Genomic DNA, 20,357 nt, shown 5'->3' with positions numbered 1-20,357 from the left:
CCGATTCATCGTAGCTTCTTACTTTTGTTTTCGCTTGTCGCATGCATTCGTGGGTGGAATTTATAGCTTGATCCATTGACTCGATCTCTCTTTTACTTATCCTATTCTCTGTGGTTCCTACTTATTTCTATCTCTCCCTCGTTTCTCTCATTTAATCATTTCGTCAGACTTTCTCACCTTCCTTTATCGCCATTTTACGCCTTTGTCACTATCTTACATTCTACTTCTCGTTCTTCTGTCTGTTTCTCTTGATCGTTTCCCTCTTCTTAATACGAATGTCCGGAAACGTATGCTGACTTGGGCGTGTAGCGAATCGAATTAACATTGGTGTATCGTATTGTGTGCGCTAACAGACCTGAAACGAGCGAGCCCAGTGGTACCGGAGCTGACCACTGGAGGACTTCTACTAAATCCTTCTCGACGCGTGCCTCATGGAGGTGGGACCTCCGTTGCCTCCATGACGTCCATCGAGGATGATCCTCGTATAGTCGGTGGTAAGTCGAGATAGTAATGCCTGAAAGAACAGCCGAATACCTAAGGATACACATTTTGATATTTGGGTCGCTTCGCTTGTCGCTATCTCTTCTCTATCGGCTAGATTCTAATTTTTTTTTTTTTTTTTTTACCCTTTATATAATACCAGGCAGACACTCCGCTTCCTTCTCTCTCTCTCTCTTTCTCTCTCTTACTCTCACTCTCTCACTTTCTTCTTTTCTCTCTTTCTCACTTTAGACTCCGTATCGCGACGTCAGATCGTCGCATGTAGCGTGTCGGAGTACAGTTGTTGTCTGCAATGCTTTTAGGGTATCACTGGGATTGTTCAGACTGGGTCAGGCCAAGCCAAAACCCCTTGCCTAATATCACGGAGGTGCCTGGAAGCGAAGTACCAGACTCGTCCAGCTTCCACAGCAATGAGAGTAACGAATCAAACACTCATCAGTTACCGTCAGGTGAGTACGCGACTGCATGTTTCGCAGTACAATTGCTTCCACTCGCGGCTAGTTGGAACAGTTTTAGTTCATTATGTCTGTAGACATATTATATGTAAGATAATTTTAGGCGAGGCTATCGAATCTTTCGTTTCCTTTAAACGATTTGTCGTCTTAAATGGATAGTAGCTGCAGAAAGGGATGCATGTGACATAGCACTAAGGTAGACTTGGTGGTTTGCCTTTTTAACCTTCGATTGGTAGGGTGTAATATTTGTAATAAATCTTTATAATATCCAATGAAATTGATCTGCGACGTCAACTGTCCCCCCCTTTTTTCTCAGAGAGCTGCTTAATATTTAATTTAATTGTCAATTATAAATGAATCGCGTTATTAAAATAACGAAATGTATTCGTTTTAGTGCACGGCTCTGTAGATCCAGCAAGGGACATCGAGACGTTGAACGAAGATCAAGAATCAGAGTACGTCGGGGACTCGGAATGCGGGACTGAATTTTCTGAGCAGTATCAGTGCGCGGAAACGCAACGTTTAAATCCCTTGGATAGCGGCGGCGAGGGAGAATACAAATATAAAGGTTCCGAAAGTTATCTCCGTCATCCAAACTCTTATCTACCGCATTACAACATCCACACGGACACGGAGAACGAAACAAATCCTTTGAATGGACGTCTTAGTACTTTAGAATCCGACGAGGAGGAAGACGATGTAGTGCCTTATGGTTTCCCAAGCACCCGACGCAACCGATGCCACAAGGGAGACGAGGTCGACGAAATCGGTTCGGTAATCACCACGCTCGAAGAGAGAAATTCATTATTGGGCGGTGCAACCAGCAACAGCGACTTATCAACCAACTTATGCGAAATTGACGATTCCGAATACGAGATCGCCGATCAAAAGAGTAATGGCCGCTTGTGGTTGTCGGGGAATGGTATCACGCAGACCTCGGTGTGACAAACAGTGGTGCCACGACTTGAGAACAGACTGAACGTGATCGTGTTTTTCTGTGCTTCTTGAACAAAGACAGTGCGAATGTTATGTGAATATACGACGAAAAAATATTGTACATACGTATTATCGAATCAGAGGTAGAGAGAAAGATAGAAGGTCTGTACAGAGGCAGCTATGAATATAAGGAAATTGATGAATACGAGCTAATTAAAGAACGGTATGGAAATAATCACATACTGAGCCAACGGTGTGCGCCGTTCGCACATCGTACCTCAAATCTCCTATGTAGGTAGAGCTTAGGTACTTTAACGTACTTAATTCAGCGATCCTCGAAACAATTCTATTGAGCCGCAAGTATGAAAATGAACGTACATGTATCTGGGAACAATTCTTGTTTTCATACGACACTTACGTTATATATTTCATGGTAATTAAAATAGGGCCATTTAACGAATTGGTAAGGAAGTTGGTTACAAAACATTGCATATTCTATCGAAGACGCATTCATTTTATAGACAAGTTACATTCTGACGATTTTGCGATATATGGACCATTAGGAGTTTCGTTTAACGGTAAAACATCTTTTCAATTCTACCAGAGGGGATGAGGTTTAGTAAAAAAAATATATAATATACATATGTATATGTATACAATATGAAAAATATATGTATACATATATATCGTGACAACTATACGCAACTATTACGAGTAAGAAATTATCTTGATTAAGGATAAAATTTGTTACTTGAGAGAAGTAAATTTAATCACGACCGCGTTGTCAGACCAATGACTATTATTTAATGACCTATCGTTTAAATTTAAAACTTATCCACAACTATAATTCCACTGCAAAAAAAATACATAGGTACATTTATGTATTTTTACTATTTGCTAACCGACTTTATTTTGGTTACATACGAAATAAACAGAAGGACTACTTAATAATATAGATATAAGTACAGCATAGTCTAGTGAGTAAATGAATTGACTCTAGTGAAAAAAACAGTGCTCTGCTTCTAGGGCGAATATATGTGCATGTCTGCTGGCGTTTACTGCAGCAAAGCACAATAGTTAAAGAGATATGAAATATTTTTACTGTGATGATAATAATGTTTATACAATGATCAAATACTATGACTTGTATGATAATGATTGTAATATTAACTATCCAACGTTTTTTAAAAGAAAAGAAATTAAAAAATCGCGGAAGATAGTATTCCATTTCCGCGCGTACGTATTGCTAAGTCAATGTTCTATTCGTTTAACTGCATCTATTTTATTTTCCCTCTCTTCTTTTCTCATTTCTTATTTCGAACTTTTCCTTCCATTAGTCACCATCAGTTCAACAGACATAACTGCATATATGGTGCTACTACTTACATCACGCTTTAACATTTTTATCTACTCGATAAGACTGCTCAGCAATGTGAATCGTACGCAATTCATCGACACTCTTATCATGAATTACATAGTTCTCACGCTGTTATTTTTCATCATGAAAATCTGTCCAAGTAACGATAATGAAACATTTTTTGAACTGCCAACTTAATAATAAATGCCGTACGAACAAAGGTATTTCCCTTGATTAATTTGTGTAGTTAAGCGTGACACACAAAGGGTCAAGAAACTGTTATTTCTGTGCCTAATATCTTTTAAATACCGTGTACTTCCATGCAAGATACGTTTTCTTTCCGTTGGACAAATATTTTAGCGGCAGCTTAATTGGGAGAGGTGTACACGTTCTTTTTATACATGTAGAATTCTACTGGCAAATTTATTGTTTATGTTCCTGTTCTGTAAAGAATGCTAGCCATCTTATTCTACATTTAGTGGGATAAATCAGTAAACCACGTTAATAATAATGTGAAACAGGGTGACATATTCTTTTTTTGTTTTGACCAAGAGGAAGAGAAAATTGTCTTCCTCTTATATAAGTTTGAAACAGCTGTGCCTCTCCTTTCTGAAATTTCAATGCAATTACTTACACGGATACAATTGAACATAGACAATTTATTCTATATTAGAATGAAATATATAAGAATACTGTACAGTTTTAACTTAACAAATTGTATCAGAATCAACATCAACACGCAATGAAAATTTCAGTTTGCGTCGAAGCACAGCGAGGTTCGTAACTGTTAAGATTAGTTTTATATTTTACGGATTAACAATGAAAACATATTGGTTAAAGACTGTAAACTGATGCGGATGAAACGAGATCATCCATTTATAAATATTGTACCAATCAGTTTGTAATCATGTGGACGTTACAAAACATTTGGTTGTAAAGATAAAAATGAGGGAGCGCAATATTTTATAGAAGTTCTGACCGATTAGCGATATTAAGGTTTGGACGAAACGTTTTCGTAAAGTAGGATTTAATAATTTCGCACTATTAATGGTTTAAGCAATCGGAATTGATCGAAACGAATATATTTCATTTGTGTGCGTTTACTTTTTTTATTTTTCAAACTACTTATTATGGATCTTTATACTTGACTATAATTTATAAAATAATAAATAGTTCCACTTATTTCTTATTTTATTGTAACTTGCCATAATTATACGACAATGAAGAATGTAGGAAATTAAACACGAAAAAGATGTGGGTACAACTTCCAAATTCACCGCAACTTAGCCCTGCTAATAGGATACATATCGATATCATGAAATCCTTCAAACAATGAGGAACTTGACTTGTTATAATTAGAAGGCTATAATTAATTTGTACAAGATCAACCTATTGTAATAAATAATACAATCTTGCCTACGTTTTCTGTTATTATATTAGTTCCAAAACCATTACCACACGAAGTATAAAAGTATAGATTACCGATCTCAAATGATTCCTTTCCATGTCTCAGTTTATTAATTAAGCTGAATGGAACAATGAATGTACTAAAATACATAAAATAATTTATTCTACGAAAGTGATAAATATAAATGATAATACAATGAATCTTTTTCCTTTCTGCAAAATAAATTTTGATCGTAGAAAATTGTACAATGGCCCATTAATTGTTTTATTTGAAATATTCATATATAGAACATATTGATAATTTATTAAACAGTATTTTTGCAAATATTCTATGTAAATTAATGTTTCTCTAATGCTGCAGTCAGCAATTTATTCAGAGACATTAATAATATACGTGGGTTATCAATTAAACCAGCTTCTACCATACTGTTCGTGAATAACTGGAACAGATTAAGAAGAGATTTAGAACACATAAAATCCGAGGCTATCAAAAATAACATAATAGATCACAACATAATACCTGTTGTATAAGAAGATCTGCTAATTTTGTATTGGTGTTCATTAATTCACAAAGCTTTTTAATGAGGAAATGATTAGGATTTATTTCCAAACATGGCTGAAGTATGGAGTGAAACATTTCATCTCCTACTTGACGTGCTTGTATGCGGGTAAAGTGTCTTGCATTTGCCATCTGTGGAACTGTAACAACACACGGATGTGACTCAAGTCGAGTCGTTGTTTTAATGTTATGAGCCTTTCCGGACAAAACTTTCTTCATGTATGTTATAAGATTGTCCATTTCGCCTTTATTAATAATACCTAAACAAGAAGAAATATTAAAATAGAACAATTTATACAAATTCGAAAGTCATTCAGACATATCACGTACCAGGACTATCAGATTTTGAATCTGGTTCACATAACTCTTCTTCAATAGAAGTCAACTTATGAGAGTTAAACTGTTTTAAGTGTAAGAAAATCACATCGTCATACGCTTCAAAGCAAAATATTACTTCAATATTCCGTTTCTTTAGAGATTCGTAATATGGTGATTGTTCAGCTAAGCTTCGGCTAAAATTAACAAGTAAATACAAATACTGCCATAATAATTTATAGTAGGGAAAAGTAATTAACTTACTTTGGTGCTAACAGGTAATAGATCTTATTTTGATTAGAAGGCATTCGTTTGCAGTAATCTTTTAGACTTATTAATACCTCCGGTGGCATTGCAGACGATTGGAATCGTAAAACTTTAGCGATGTCTTCCTAATAAACAATAACATAAGAACCAAACAAAGATATATATAATAAAAACTATTACAGAAGCGATGAAAATAATATCTACATGTATTAATAAAAAAGATATATATATATATATTACCTTTTCTTTTTGAATATCAGTGCTTACAATACCTTCTTTTAAAAAGATACTGTAATCTTTATAAAATTTGTTGTAATCTTCAGTATATTTCTGAGATTTTTCATTCAAAAATTTTAAGACTCGCGTGGTTAGAACATCACGCAATTTCCTACATTAAAAATTAAAATAAATAAATCAAATTAAAATGATTACGACCATTCATATAACATTACATATTTTAATCAACTTTTGTCTTACCCAATTAAAGCACTATTCTGCAATAATTCACGACTTAAATTAAGAGGAATATCTTCAGAATCAATTACTCCTTTGATGAAACGCATCCACTTTGGCAAAATATTTTCGACCTTATTTTTAATTAAAACTTTACGGTTATATAACGAAACCCCACTTGTTTCACTTTTCGCGAAATCATATATTGGTGGTTTTTGTTCTGGGAAATATAATAACGCCCTTATATTAAGTGGAACGTCGGTCGAGTAATGTAATATGAATCGCGGAGAATCGAAACAGTTCCCAATAAACCTATAGAACTCATTATGTTGTAATGGTGTAATATCTTTTGGATCAAGCATCCACAATGGCTAAAAAAGATACATATAGCTACACAATTCAATATAAAATATCCTGGGAAATGTAAGCATTTCTTCTATCATACCTGCAGGGTATTAACTCTTTTGCCATTAACATAAATAGGACTACTGATAAAGTTGCTGTACTTCATGATGAGATCTGTGAAATATTAATAGATTAATCAATAATCTAAAAATAAATAATCGCATGAAAATGTTTAAACCACATACTATTAATTGTGTCCTCATCGCTATAATGCCGGCACTCGAGATTCAAATGTATAACAATTTTAGTTCCTGGTTGAACTCCCTCAGCCTTTGAGATTTCAAATGTAGCAGAACTGAATAATAATTTATATTTTAATAATATATACATATACCTTACTATATTTCATAAAAGTAAAAATTTCTAATTATTAAATTAATTATTAAAAAGCACTCTTTTTACCCATCAGAAGTCCAGCAAAAGCCTTCAGCATCTGGTGCATATGATTTTGTAAACACTTCTACTTTATCAGCAACCATAAAGGCACTATAGAAGCCAACTCCAAATTGCCCAATAATTTGTGACATATCACCGGCATCTTGTTTCCCTTTTAATTTTTCTAAAAAAGCCTATGTTAAAGAAAAATTTACATGATAAAATAAAAAGTTTCTGTGTAATATGGCTAAAATTGTAAAATATATGTAGTATATAATTAATTCATTTTAATTGGTATTGTTAATTATACTTACTCTAGAACCAGACCTAGCTATAGTTCCTAGATTTGATACCAGTTCTTCATGAGTCATACCAATTCCTGTATCCTGAATTATAAGTATTCTATTTTGTTTATCAGTGCCAATATGAATTTCCAAATTTCTGTCACCAATAATATCTGCAGCTTTAGAATCACTTGAGCGCATATATCTTAATTTTTCAAGTGCATCACTTGCATTAGAAATTAATTCACGTAGGAATACCTTTAGATCAAAGTAAAAGAGGAAAACATTTTTTGATTAAATGTTTATTTCCTAGAAATTAAGTAACATTAAGATAATAGCATAAGATAAGGGCAATGTTACTTCTTTATTTGAATACAAGGACTTTGCAACAATTTGTAAAAGCATCTGTGTTTCTGACCGGAATTCATGTTTGACTCCTTCCTCTAAAAAAATTAAAAGATGTTATATAAAAGATATATTTTGAATATTACACGTGCAAATACCTGTAGGTTTTTCTACATCTTTTATAATATTATGAGTTTCTGTGGTTTGTGTCGCTGCCTGAGAAGAATAGTTTTGTGCCAGAGTGCCAACTATACCTATACATTAAAAAATCAATTATTTTGTGTATACAGAAAGTAATTATATAAATATTATATTAAATTCATCTTATAGGATTAAGGAAAACATGTTCACATAACCTTAAAATGTATGTAATTAAAAAAATAATATAGAAATGAAAATTATATGACGTGAAAAATATACAAACCTGAAAACCGCTGACATTGTTTTCCTAAAATTCGTCTTCCACAACTCAGACTTAACGGTCTTGTAAGGTTTTTTCCGAATTTAATTGCGAACCTCAATCTATGAACGGTAGACATGGCCATGCTTTTGAAATAACTAAAACGCCACTTACATTGACGTCGCACGGAATTGGTCCAAAGCCAGGCGCTTACCGGCGATTCGAAAACGAGCGGTAAAACGCTGCATGGCACCACGAGCACATACATATAAGATTTTGGTCATCATTTTCACACGAGAAGAATTGTTTTGCTCCATCGGTTGAGTAACAGAATTAAATTATTGTAAAATGATACAATTACACAAATTATTGTACATAAGTTGTAAAATTGTACAATTATTGTAAGCTTACCAATAAACAAAACGTTTAATTATATAAAATCCTTCCAACATCCATAATCCTTAAATCCTGTCCAATTCCTATTAGTTTAAGGAATAAATTATTAAAAAATGATCAAGTAGTTCGAGAAAATTGATAAGTATTGTTAAGTATTAAGAGAGTATTAATAGAGTATTCAATTAAGAGTCATGAGAAGTATTAGAAATCTTCCAAAATTCCAGAAAATGACACCATTTTCTAAGAAAATCCAAAAGCTGAAATTTGGCGTCCAAGCCACAAATCTGTCAGCCAAAATAGCGATTTTGTATCAATAGAACATAATAGTATAGGAGATGGTGCGACCTCGGCCATTGTTGGAAATAACATCATATTCAAAAAATTTCTCAAAACCGAAATTTTCAACTGATTGAAAAATTTTTCAGCCGACTTGCGATTTTGTATCAGGAAATCATCATAACATAGAAGATGGCACTATTTCGTTAAATGTTAGGATTTGATGTCATTTCTCAGAATTTTTGAAAACTATTCCTTTTTAAATTTCGCGTGTTTTTAACTATTTCCTGAGTTCACCTTTTGATTTTCTATGGGACTGTATATACTATTATACTATTATAAAAAGCTGGCACATTCTATTATAAAGTAAAGTAAGATATTCTATTTATTTTGTAATGTGATTTTTTAATTGAAATATTACAATATGAATTTCATTAGAATGCAAATTACTAAATGTAAAAATAAATAATCATGATTAGACTGTAGATTTTGATATGCAGTCGTATTTTTGAGGACATTTGTAAGTAAAGTAGTAAAGAAGCAAAATCTCGATAGAAAATTGGCTTACCTATCAAGTACTAGGTCAGATGACTCATTTCTGTTCTGTTGATCTCTGAAATTGTCTCTCATGCAAAATCTTTATGACTGTAGCGGCACAAGAGTTAGAATTTGTCTTAAACCATGTTGTTTTGCTTCGGAGTATCAAGACCGTTAGGTCACAGGTATTGTATGGAGTTACGAACTCCGGGCAAAACAATGGCGCCGCTACATGTAACCGTAAAGCAAGACGAATTTGTATCTCTTGACTTTCTTCTGACGATTATAAATAAACAAACGTGATCGCAAGCGATTTAGTATAGACTGTGACTAAACGACTGTATAGATATCGTTTCGCGACAAGATCTGTTTTAAATACAATAACGAGTACACATATTGATAGTCTCATTATTCGATCCCCTACATGACATTGAAGCAAAAGCTAACTTTTTGCATTACGTATTCGAACTGTTCAGTAATTGAATTTAAAAACTTTGGTTTTCGTTCTAGTTCTAAAAAAATTACTTAAATACTAGGATAGGAAGTAAAGTGGGATGACATTGAAGTAAATTAAACACAGGTTATGGCATATAAATTTGTTTATTATTATTATCTGTATAATATATTTGAAACAATATCATTCTACAACATTGCATAAAAATATACAAAGACATGACAAAATGTCTTGACTCTCGTTTGATAAAACATGTTTATGAATAATTTGATCAGCGTTGCACCGCTATCAGATTTAACTAAATTCATTCATTTAATAGGTCACTTTCGAATTACATTATATTAAACCGCTATTTATTTTTTTCCTTTTTTTCTTTTTCTTTCTCTTAATGTCCTCACTTAAAGGATTCGTCGACGAATCTAGGGCAAAACCAAATAACCTTCCGTGTTTTATATAGAACTGCCGTTCGCACGTAACATACGATGAAACAAAATAAAAATTAGAGTTCACGACTTTTAAGTGGGCATATTACTCATTTGATAAACACTTATAAAATAACTCGATATAAACGGGACCTATAGCGATATAAACGATTATTTATCCTGTTTATGTTCTTTCTTATGCAATGAAAGAATGTATGGCCCAATAAAAAAAAGGAACGTTCATTCTCTGATCACGCGTCTATTTATCGTGTGCTTAAAGCCAAGAGAAGTCTAAGTGATCCGAGATAAATCGAAACGGAGGAAAGAATTCAAAAACCGCGCGTTCATTATCTTTTAGAATGTGCGCGTCGTATTAGAAGTGTAACGAAATTTACTAGAACCGGAAACGAAGCGCAACCGTAGACGAAGAATTCGCTTCGAGTGCGTCATAAACATGTTTAGAGAGTACATAGGCCAGAAATAAAAGTAAAAGGAAGGAAGGAACGGACGAATGAACGAAAAAAAGGAAATAATTAAAAGTCGATAAAAAGAAAACACGAGAGATGAAGAAGTAGAATCGGTGTCTTGAATGTATGAACGAAAACGGTGATCCTTTTCCCACTGTGGCCTTTGATGAAAATTGAAATCGGCTCAGATTTAGCAACACTCTCATCCGAACATAATTATCTTGCTTTTGAGATCATTGGCCGAAGGATAACAATGGTAATTATAATATTAATAATGATAATAGTAATAAGTAATAATAATAATTAATAATAATAATAAAATAATAATATGACAATAATAATATGATAATAATAATAGTTACTTAGAAATAATAATAATAATAGTAATAAAAATAACTATCCGTAAACTATCCTTTACCAAGGGAGATATTACCCATTAGCTTATGTACATAATCTGTGTATATGATTTCTCATTTCTCTTCCTCCGTTCTCCGTCTTAAATTACGAATTATTACAATAATTCACTATCGAATTCGCTTCGATCAGCAACATAAATAACTATAACGCAACACTGTCTTCTTCCTTTCATCTTTTTTTTCTGTTTTGTTCGTTTATTTACAGGCATTGTTTCCCTCGCGTCTCCATCCAATCAACGCGTGTCCACTCACTCTCTATTTCTAACTCTTCCTTTATCTCTTACTGTTTCGCTCTTTTTTTCCTCGTTTGTTTCACTACTGTTTTATTGCTACCTCGTCTCGTCTCTCTCTGTCTTTCTCTCTCTCGGTAAACCGATCTGCTTTCACGTGTTCGCGAACGGAAAGAAACGGCGAAGCGTAAATTTCACGGCACGGATCATCGAAAACTATATCGGCGAACACTCGCGAAGAATCTGCTTCATTCGAGTCCCCGGGATGATCGCTTGCTGCGCCCTCTTTTTGACTAAAACTTCCGCGCGACGAACAATTGCGCCCTCTATACGTACGCGCATCTAGTTATCGTTACAGCATTAACAATATAATATATCACAATCTCGTTAAGAACAATAGCATGAAGAAAGAGTATTGAATCTGCGTCGATTGATCTGCGGCGAAAGCGCTAGCACGTTCATCCCGTTTCGCGTGTGATTCTTCTTTACCCTTCCTATCGTATTATTTTCCTTAATTCACAATTGTAATTAAAGAATTTAGAATTTCAATCAACAGAATTTTAATCAACATCGATATTATTCGCTTCTTGCTCTACATTATCTTTCTTCCGTTTTTTTTCTTCTAGTTATATATCGATTCATCCTATCCATTCATAAAATAGTGACTTTCAATAATTAATTTTTTAAATTTTCTCAATCATTAATTATTTCGTTTCGTTTTATTTCGCAAGATTGTCACTGTGCACGCCCGTTACGTACCGTCACGGACCGTATCCTATGACCTGTTCGAAGCGATTTCTCGCCGAGAAGGGAGAGAAACGGCTTTCGTTTGCATTCTCGATCCCCTCTCGCGCGCAATTCGGTCGAAGAAGAAAACATCAAGACTCTGTGGCGCGGCGGTGTTCGCCGATTATCCGTCAGCCGCAAAAATTACAGTCACGTGCTTCGCTCGCTTTCTCTTTGTCTCTACCTACCTCCCACCAACCGCATACTGACTTACTACACGCTATTTACAATATACGACGAAGGAAAAAAGAAACCGATACGTCGCTATGCTTCTGTCGCCGTGATTCTGAGTCGTCGTCGTAGTCATCGTTGTTGGTCAAATATTATTTTATCGTATTTATCGAAACCTCCTCGAGTATTATAAATACTGATCCCTCAAGCATTATTCTGAATTGTATTCATTTACCGCGAGATATATATATATATAATCAATTGGTTCATTCGAAGGAATTGTCGAGAAAAAGATATCTATATATATATAGATATGCGTGTGTGTGTATATATAGCTATATACTATATGTATAATTATTATATTCTCAATTGAGTCACCCTCTGCTTTTTCTCGCCTCTTCCTCTCGTTGAATCGATTTCGTTGTTGCAAAGAACAGTCTCTTCGAATTGAAAATTCGCTATAGTTCAATAACCTCGACAAACTGAGAGTTTTAATAATTAATTCGGTATTCACGTTTAAACTTGAATATAGTTTCTAATATAAGAAATAGGAACACGTAAAACCGATCGTTCATTAAAACGCAAATTGAAATAAAATTTTCGAGGATATACGGGTGTTCGTCGTAGAGACTGTCTTTGGAAAAAAACGAAATTCCCTGGATGACGGTACATGAGTAAGGTTTATGAAAAAGAGGTTTCGATGTTTGCGACAACCTCGACGACTGTTTTTCGTATTCTTGTAAAGAGAGGATCAGTAGAAAATCATCTAGTCGACGCTCTACACAAAAGGCAAGCGAGTATAAAATAAACTGGATACAAGAACCACGAGTTGGTTTTATATAACCTTGAAATATAGGTATACCGTCCAATTTTTCACATTTTTATACTTCATTTTTTTTTTTCTTTTTTTGTTCTCTCGCAATAGAGTGAAATTATATGTGTGTGTTTTTATTGTTACTGTTTCTTCTGTGTCAAGAACAAGAACTTAGAAAATATCTCGATACTTTTACTCTCGCTGACTTTTACGACGAAGGATGATCAACGTTTCAGATCTGTCGCCGTTTTAGAGAAAAAACGACTGTGAGTTAACAAACACGTTCCTTCCAGTCAACATATTTACCGTTACGTTGAAAATTAAAAAATCATATCTTCTTGTCTGTTTCAACAGATAATTCGCGAGATATTTCCGGAAGTTTGTTTTGCTCTACTGTACTTGGACTCGAGATTTTTACGCGACTCAAACGTCTTCAGTGTTTGCGTAATTTGTAGTTGCTAGAATGTGCAACTTCGAAACGAGAATTTGTCCTAATCCAGAATAGTTACGTGAACTCTGCCTTTCTCTATCGCAAAGGTCAGTTAATTGATAGTTTCACCACAGATTTTTCATGAGCCATTCGGTGTTGTGTATATAGTGGAGCGTTGCGTGCTCTGTCGATGTCGACCAGTGGATCGTCATTGCACTTACATGTTCTATCAATGAAATTTGCAAACTATTACAAACCGAATATATTATTCTATTTCACTTTTGTCGTTTATCTTTAGTAATACTTATTTCTTACTTTCATCTCAAATAGTCGTAACCTACTGGAAATGGAAGTAAAGGAAAGTAAGATTGCCCTAACAAATTCACTTTCTTATATCGTTCATTATATACATCTAATGAACTAATTCTCAAAATCATGGACTTTGGTGAAAAACGATTGGCCCACTCGAATTTGTATGAAAGAAAAGACTTATTAATCACAGTACAGCTTGCACAATATGCACATTGGTATATAGGACGACACTTAACCAAGGATATAGTTATCAATACGATCAGATTATAAATCAATGCCTTTTTCACCTTGGCATACTTATATAGAATTGCGAATCTAAGATCGACGAGTTTATTCAAATACTAATACTATTTGGGTTTTAAATAATATTTAATAATTATAAAAGCTTGGATAAACTTTGGTTGACAAATCTTAATGAGATTCTAAATAGATTGAAGGTTCTCGAGTGAATTTCAAAATACTAAATCTCGATAGATAGAATGACACAGTTAATTCTCCAGAAATCAATTTCGGAATCTATCCAAAACAAAATTTAATAAACGAATAAAGCAAAACAAAACTTCGAATTAACAGGATACTCTAATAAAACAGAAACTAAGAATACGATTCTATTATGACACGATTTACATGAACGTAATTCTACGAACAACCCAAATCGATCAACGAAACATGATACAAAAACAAATTACTATGAATCTTTTACATCCATATGATCCTCCGTGACCTAAAACTCAACTGAATCTATTGGAGTTATTGCTCACAAGAATCATAATCCGATGCCACAGAAATATTTCTCCATCACCATAGACATCTGCTCTATCCGAGGGTAATTCTCCCGTAAAACCGTAAGAGTCCGTTTAGAGCTCTACCCTTATGCCACGATAGTAATTTCACGAGGAGCCAAGGCCGGCGAATTGACATTTTCGGGTTGGCTTCCCTCCTCTTTCCTTTTCTCTCTCCTCTTGTAATCCTTATCCCTCATCGCTGCTCCTACACTCGCTCCTATTTTCAGTCTGGTCTCTCCCTAACCGTGATATTGATCCTCCGCCCCTTTCCGCCCCCGCGTTCGTCGCGACCGTACGCGTTAGGCCGCCGCCGTTCGACCTAGTGTCGGAACGTCGAGGTGCAGATGAAAACGTCGTCTTCGTAGAAACAATGAATTCTATGAGTTAACTGGTTCACCTACGAGATAACAAGCAAAGTGGTTCCTCCCCTCACGGAGAGTAATACCGTAATATTTGTTAATATAGAAATGTTCGATGAGGAACGAGGATTAACACGGAACGCGAGGAATCCGCTTAGCAACAACAGCCTCGAAGGAATCGATAATGAGCGAAGTTTCGTTAGGATTATCGCGCAAACAGCGTGGATACGCTTCGCGTGCGCCACCACCGGATCAGTCAGGATTCGCTATTTTCATTTGGTTTCTCTGTCTCTTTTTCACCGTGTCGATCGATGAACGCTATCGTGAATTTTTCAGCGATCGCCGGCAGTGTCCTCGAGCAGAAACGCATCCGCCTCCGATTCTCTCCGGAGAGAATCGATAAAAAGATGAGCACTTCGAAAAATGGCCCAATCAGAGGGAAAATCTGTGTAGGCATGAAACGATCCCCGAAACGTTTAGTTCGATTGCACGAGAGACGTGTGAACATTGGAAGTACGTATAATACCGTGAAATGAATGGAAGATGCAAAATGGTTAGGATCGCGGACAGATCGATGAGACTCTGGTTGGTCCTGCTCTGTGCCGCTTTCTGGCTGTTCTATGTAGGAACTGTGTTTCGATTATATTCTTCGCGTGTAAATAACCGACATTGAAATGCGTTAAACAGTCCGATGGATCACGGGTTTAACACGAATCGACAATTAGCGAAGTTACGGGGAACCCGGCAAACAGTACCGTTTTATCGACATTTATGGCGCGTCCTGCACGCGTTGTTTATCATTGGGAACGAAATTTCATCGAGTTACACGGTCGATTTCTCCCGTTTTAATCTTTGGTTTCTCCGTTTGTTGTTGTTGTGTTGGAAAATGGAAAATCGATTTGGAAATATACGACTCGTCGTGAGATGAGACGATAATATTATCCAGAAGCGAAGTAAAGAAACGATTGTAGGAACTCAACGCTTTTTATTAATAACAGTTCGAAATTCAACATGAACTTTATTCTATGCGAAATGCCCGTGTATCATATAAAGTTATAAATATTATAAATAATTAGGTATATATTTATCCGGCACGAGACTCCTCGATGAACTGACACATACCCGGGAGCCTTTCTTTTATTTTGTCCGCTCCGGCTGAAACGTCGTCTAACCAACATCGACTGTCGACAGTGCAAGAGAAAACAGCTCGATCGTTGTTAACTTTTTTCATGGATCTTATTTCAATCTTTATGTCCATTTTTCTCTTTCATTTTTTTCCCCTAAAACGTGGAAGATCGAGTGGCATACTCACGAGGATCGGAAACACATTTTGTATGCATCGCGTAAAGATTTTCGTGAAAATAATAGAGATTAGAACTGTTAGTCCGGTGTTCTGTCACGAAATAATTCGAGGCACTGATGTCTCACTTTCTCCATTGTTCTCTCTCGTTTCGTCGTGTGTATAAAAAGGAAAAACGATCCACCGCGACAATCGACACCACTGCACGCTTTTTAACTCTCTTTTTGGTTGGTCCCTAATGCTCTCTTTCTCTCTCGCATTCTCGCATTCTCTCGCTTTCGTTCGTCCACGAAAAAACGTATGTATATTCATTACTTCTATTAAGAATCATGGAAAAAAGCAAAGAGAACAGAACAACCACGTGTGGCGACTTCGTTACTCTCATCACTATTCTTGATTCTCTCCGTTTACATCATACGTCCTCATTAAATCAACGTGACACGATCAGAGCACCTGTCCCCTTCGTTCCCCCCATTTTTTTAATTATTATTCTTTCTCCACATTTTTCGCTTTTTTTATGTCGTTTTTTTCATTCTTTAGATTATGTTTCATGGCCCCAATATTTTACAAGACAATAAATGACGTCGTTTCGTCTGATTCAAGAAAATTTCTTCCTTTATTTATTTTACGTTAAAAAAAAAAAAAGGAACCGCGCGGCGCGCGTACTGTCTTCTTTTTGCTAATTTTCGCATGACACGAGCATGCTCGAAATCGGAGACGCGATCTCCATTCGAGCGCTGAATATAACTGCGAGTGACGAGCGAAACACCAATCGGAAAGTATTCGTGCACGCTTTTCGGCGAACGGTCGAGGATTATTTTACTTTTCGTTACTTTCCTGCACTCTCGTTTCTCTGCTGTCTTTCTTTTCTACTTTCTACCGGGTGTCCCGTATATTCACTCGGTGTTCTTGAATTCTAGTGCGTCTATCTTATCTCGACGGTTTCCTCGTAAACTTCGTTTTTTCATCTATTTCGACCTTTCTCTCTCTCTCTCTCTCTCTCTCTCTCTCTCTCTTTTTCTAGAAACGATAGTTTTGATTAGACGAACCATGAATCTCTAACTCCATTTTCATTATCTATGGAATGTATTTACTATTTGGAAGATTAGTCGCGAACCCGCCATCTGGTGACGATGAACTGTAGCTCGATACATTTCATAAATCACCGTATCAATCGAACGTTTCGCATGAATTCTGACTGAAAATGGATCAAACGATAAGTACTAATGCTATCCTGTTACAACGATTCTTGGTATTTCGAAAGGGCCGAAAAGAACCGGAATATCCGCGAGAAGAGCATTCGGTTCATCGTACCAAGAACGATGTTCGCAGCTGACCGTAATTATTTCATGTGCAACCTGTCGAATTCGACGACAGAGCACATTCTATGGAACTAAAACTCAATAAATACGCTCGGATCGAGGAAATGTGCTTTATCGCCGCGCGAAACACACATACACAATCACGCGTTGTCTCATTCTTTCTCACCGATTCATTCGTTTCACTTTTTCGCCCCAATTATATTCTTTTTTTCCCATATTCTCAAATATTCTATCTCTTTCTATTTTCATCCGTATCACTATTTCTCGCCATTCGCTCTTGAATCGTGCGTTATCATCGATTACTATTATCATTACATATATATATATTTATTTATTTATATATATATGTATAATATTCACCTATATCGTAGGGCTCTTAAATTTTAATCGGCTAAAGTTTGCGAACTTATCGTCCTGAATTTTCTTCTAACTCGTATGTGTACGTGTATGTGTATGTATGTGTGTTTATGTAATCGTGTATTTTTATGTACAGTCAAGATTGTAATTTATCCCGTAGCAACACTAACACTGCGTTCTTAGGAAGGGTTTCTTCATTCTCTCCCACTCTTACTCGCTCCGTCTCTTTCTCTCCTCATCATCAAACGCGACGCGAACCCTGCGAGACGTGGACCGATCGATCGGGCCGAAACACTGGCCCGTCGTCGCAGGCCACGATGTAATTCATCGGGAATCGAATAATATATCTCATAATTGACTTTCTGTTAATTGTAGAATACGCGATCGTTCGCGGCATCGTTTAAATACGTTATTATCTCTAGCAATTGTTATTATCGTAATAATGTAATTAGCTGTAAATCGAAGTTCAGCGACGGTCGAATGTCGATTCGTTCAAGAAAATCGACGATTCAATGTTCTTTCGCTCGATCGTCGACCGAAAGGATAAATGGAACGTCATTGTAACAAAAACGACGACACGATCGATCGTGAACCGACGATTATTAGGACGATATTTTCTTTTGTTCGCCTGTCCGCTGACGATTCTCGATCGTGGATCATAGCGTGAAAAATCAAGAGTATGAATTGTACCGTTGGTCGTTTTGTGGAGTGCGCGTCGAAGTCACCGCGCAGTGTCGTCGACGCGTGCACTCGAGAGAGAAAGATCGATCGATCCTCACTCCGGTGCGACCGTCACTGCGAAAACTTGAGAACATGGGGAGCAGCGAAAAAAAAGGATTCGAACATGCCACTTACATGGCGATTAAACGTCACTATATATATTATTATATGTGTATATGTAATATAAAACGTTTGCGGAGTAACGAACGACGGGACGAATTTTTACGCGTACCTCTTGATTTCCCACGCTGTCGACCGTCCGCTGGTTCTATTTCGATCTATTTACCTCTCTTTCCCTTACTCTCTTGTTTCTGCTGCTTCTTTGATCGTTTATCGTTTAAGAAATTAAATTTTACTAAAAGATGATTGCCTAGAAGAATAGTCGCCAGCCGAAGGATAGCTGCCGAAAATGCACTACGACCGGTTTCCATGCAAGCGAGACGTCGAACCGGATGCCCTCTGACGAACGAATTTTTCAACTCGCGCACCCTCTATCGTCCGCAAGCCGAACATCGAACTGTTTGAGGAAACTTACTACACGTATGGATCTATCATATGCACGTGTCGCGATACCAACCGCCATTTACTTCTGGTTCGACTGGATCAAACACCCCGACTGCGCGTTTTCAAATTAGATTAATCGATGAACATGTCTGATCATTGGAGGACGCGCGTTACAGGTAACCGTGATCGTCGCGGTTCGACGAGTGGTCGTCACAACACGGAAATCAATAATCTTATGTCTCCTCGCCCCCTTTCACTCGTTTCGTCTACTTTCGACTTCGTTCACAGTCCATTCACCGCTACAGTTTTGTCACATTACCATCAAGACTAACAAATGGTACGATCACGTTCCACGAACCCAGTAAACCTGTTAACTTTTACCAACTAATTTTCTCTCGACGCGACGATTACGTCTCGTCATTATTCATCGATCTCGAAGGAACTGTTAAACGAATTGTCAGCGCAGCATACGACGGAGAATGCTGCGCGTGCAGTCAAAGCGAATCTACTTATGGACGTAAGCGTTTTTCCTGGGGTGATCGATCCTAGCGCGTGTATGTATTATCGTACGTCGTTCTTTTTCACATTTTCACTTTTTTTTTTTGCGTTTTAAACCGGTCTATGAGTGAATTAAAATCCGATTTTCCGAATAGACCGCGATAGGCGTGGTCTTACAGAATATCGAGGTTGAAGCCCGCCGTAGGGTCGAGGGAATTCAGCAGTTCCTGAGCGCTGAAGTTCGACGTGTCTCCAGTCGGAAGGTTCTCCAGAAATTCGAGGCTAAAGTCCGCTGCGGCTACGGAAGGGTCCGTAGTGGTGGCCGGCGGTTGCGCATGTTGCTGTTGCTGTTGAGACAGGCTGCGCACTCCTGGACTACCAGCACCGTACTGTTGATGCGGGTGCAGGGGAGAACCTGCAAGGGAATCGTTCGAACGTGATTGATAACGAGCAAATAATTTTATGATAATGTATAAGGAGGATAAATACACTAATGAGGATTAGTACAAATGATTTGATAGTGTAATAATATGGTCGAGGATAGAACGAGTTAAAGTATTTGCATATTTTCGTATTAAGCACGAAAAAAATGTAATTTCAGCTGTTTCCTGTATAAATAAATTTTAATAGCATCGTTGCGTGTGTTATGACACTATTATTAATTTTTAGAAATAATCAATGTATCCTTGGTTTTGTTTTTGTAATACAACAATTCCTTAAGATAATCTTGTATGTAAAAAGG

The 20,357-nt window shown here is 36.3% G+C and overlaps 3 protein-coding genes across 13 annotated transcripts in view; 1 reads left to right on the top strand and 2 right to left on the bottom strand.

Annotated features, from left to right (window-relative positions):
* Positions 1 to 4,668, top strand: part of kug (FAT atypical cadherin kugelei) — a 500,026-nt gene extending 495,358 nt beyond the window's left edge. For 5 of the 7 annotated variants that reach the window (XM_033345501.2, XM_033345500.2, XM_033345498.2 and 2 more), the window contains 3 exons: positions 354 to 494; positions 804 to 950; positions 1,351 to 4,668. In XM_033345501.2, coding sequence (XP_033201392.1) covers positions 354 to 494; positions 804 to 950; positions 1,351 to 1,901 — 839 coding nt within the window. In that variant the 3' untranslated portion in view covers positions 1,902 to 4,668. The remainder of the gene's footprint in view (positions 1 to 353; positions 495 to 803; positions 951 to 1,350) is intronic. The other 2 variants (XM_033345496.2, XM_033345502.2) reach the window with 2 other exon arrangements.
* A 126-nt stretch (positions 4,669 to 4,794) lies between these two features.
* On the bottom strand, positions 4,795 to 8,238 carry Trap1 (TNF receptor associated protein 1). The gene is made up of 13 exons (XM_033345494.2): positions 8,084 to 8,238; positions 7,818 to 7,913; positions 7,675 to 7,757; positions 7,345 to 7,572; positions 7,058 to 7,224; positions 6,841 to 6,950; positions 6,696 to 6,769; positions 6,275 to 6,621; positions 6,038 to 6,185; positions 5,795 to 5,922; positions 5,546 to 5,727; positions 5,177 to 5,475; positions 4,795 to 5,096 (listed from the first exon to the last, which is right to left on the bottom strand). The coding sequence occupies exons 1-13, from the start codon at positions 8,202 to 8,204 to the stop codon at positions 4,995 to 4,997; spliced, it is 2,085 nt and encodes a 694-aa protein (XP_033201385.1). The 5' UTR covers positions 8,205 to 8,238; the 3' UTR covers positions 4,795 to 4,994.
* Positions 8,239 to 9,849: 1,611 nt separating this feature from the next.
* mam (neurogenic protein mastermind) overlaps positions 9,850 to 20,357 on the bottom strand; it is a 249,779-nt gene continuing 239,271 nt past the window's right edge. For all 5 annotated transcript variants that reach the window (XM_033345475.2, XM_033345477.2, XM_033345479.2 and 2 more), the window contains one exon: positions 9,850 to 20,030. In XM_033345475.2, coding sequence (XP_033201366.1) covers positions 19,789 to 20,030 — 242 coding nt within the window. In that variant the 3' untranslated portion in view covers positions 9,850 to 19,788. The remainder of the gene's footprint in view (positions 20,031 to 20,357) is intronic.

Source organism: Bombus vancouverensis, chromosome 2, assembly GCF_051014615.1.
Source record: "Bombus vancouverensis nearcticus chromosome 2, iyBomVanc1_principal, whole genome shotgun sequence".
NCBI classification, from domain to species: domain Eukaryota; kingdom Metazoa; phylum Arthropoda; class Insecta; order Hymenoptera; family Apidae; genus Bombus; species Bombus vancouverensis.
This window is presented reverse-complemented; position numbering and strand designations above follow the sequence as displayed.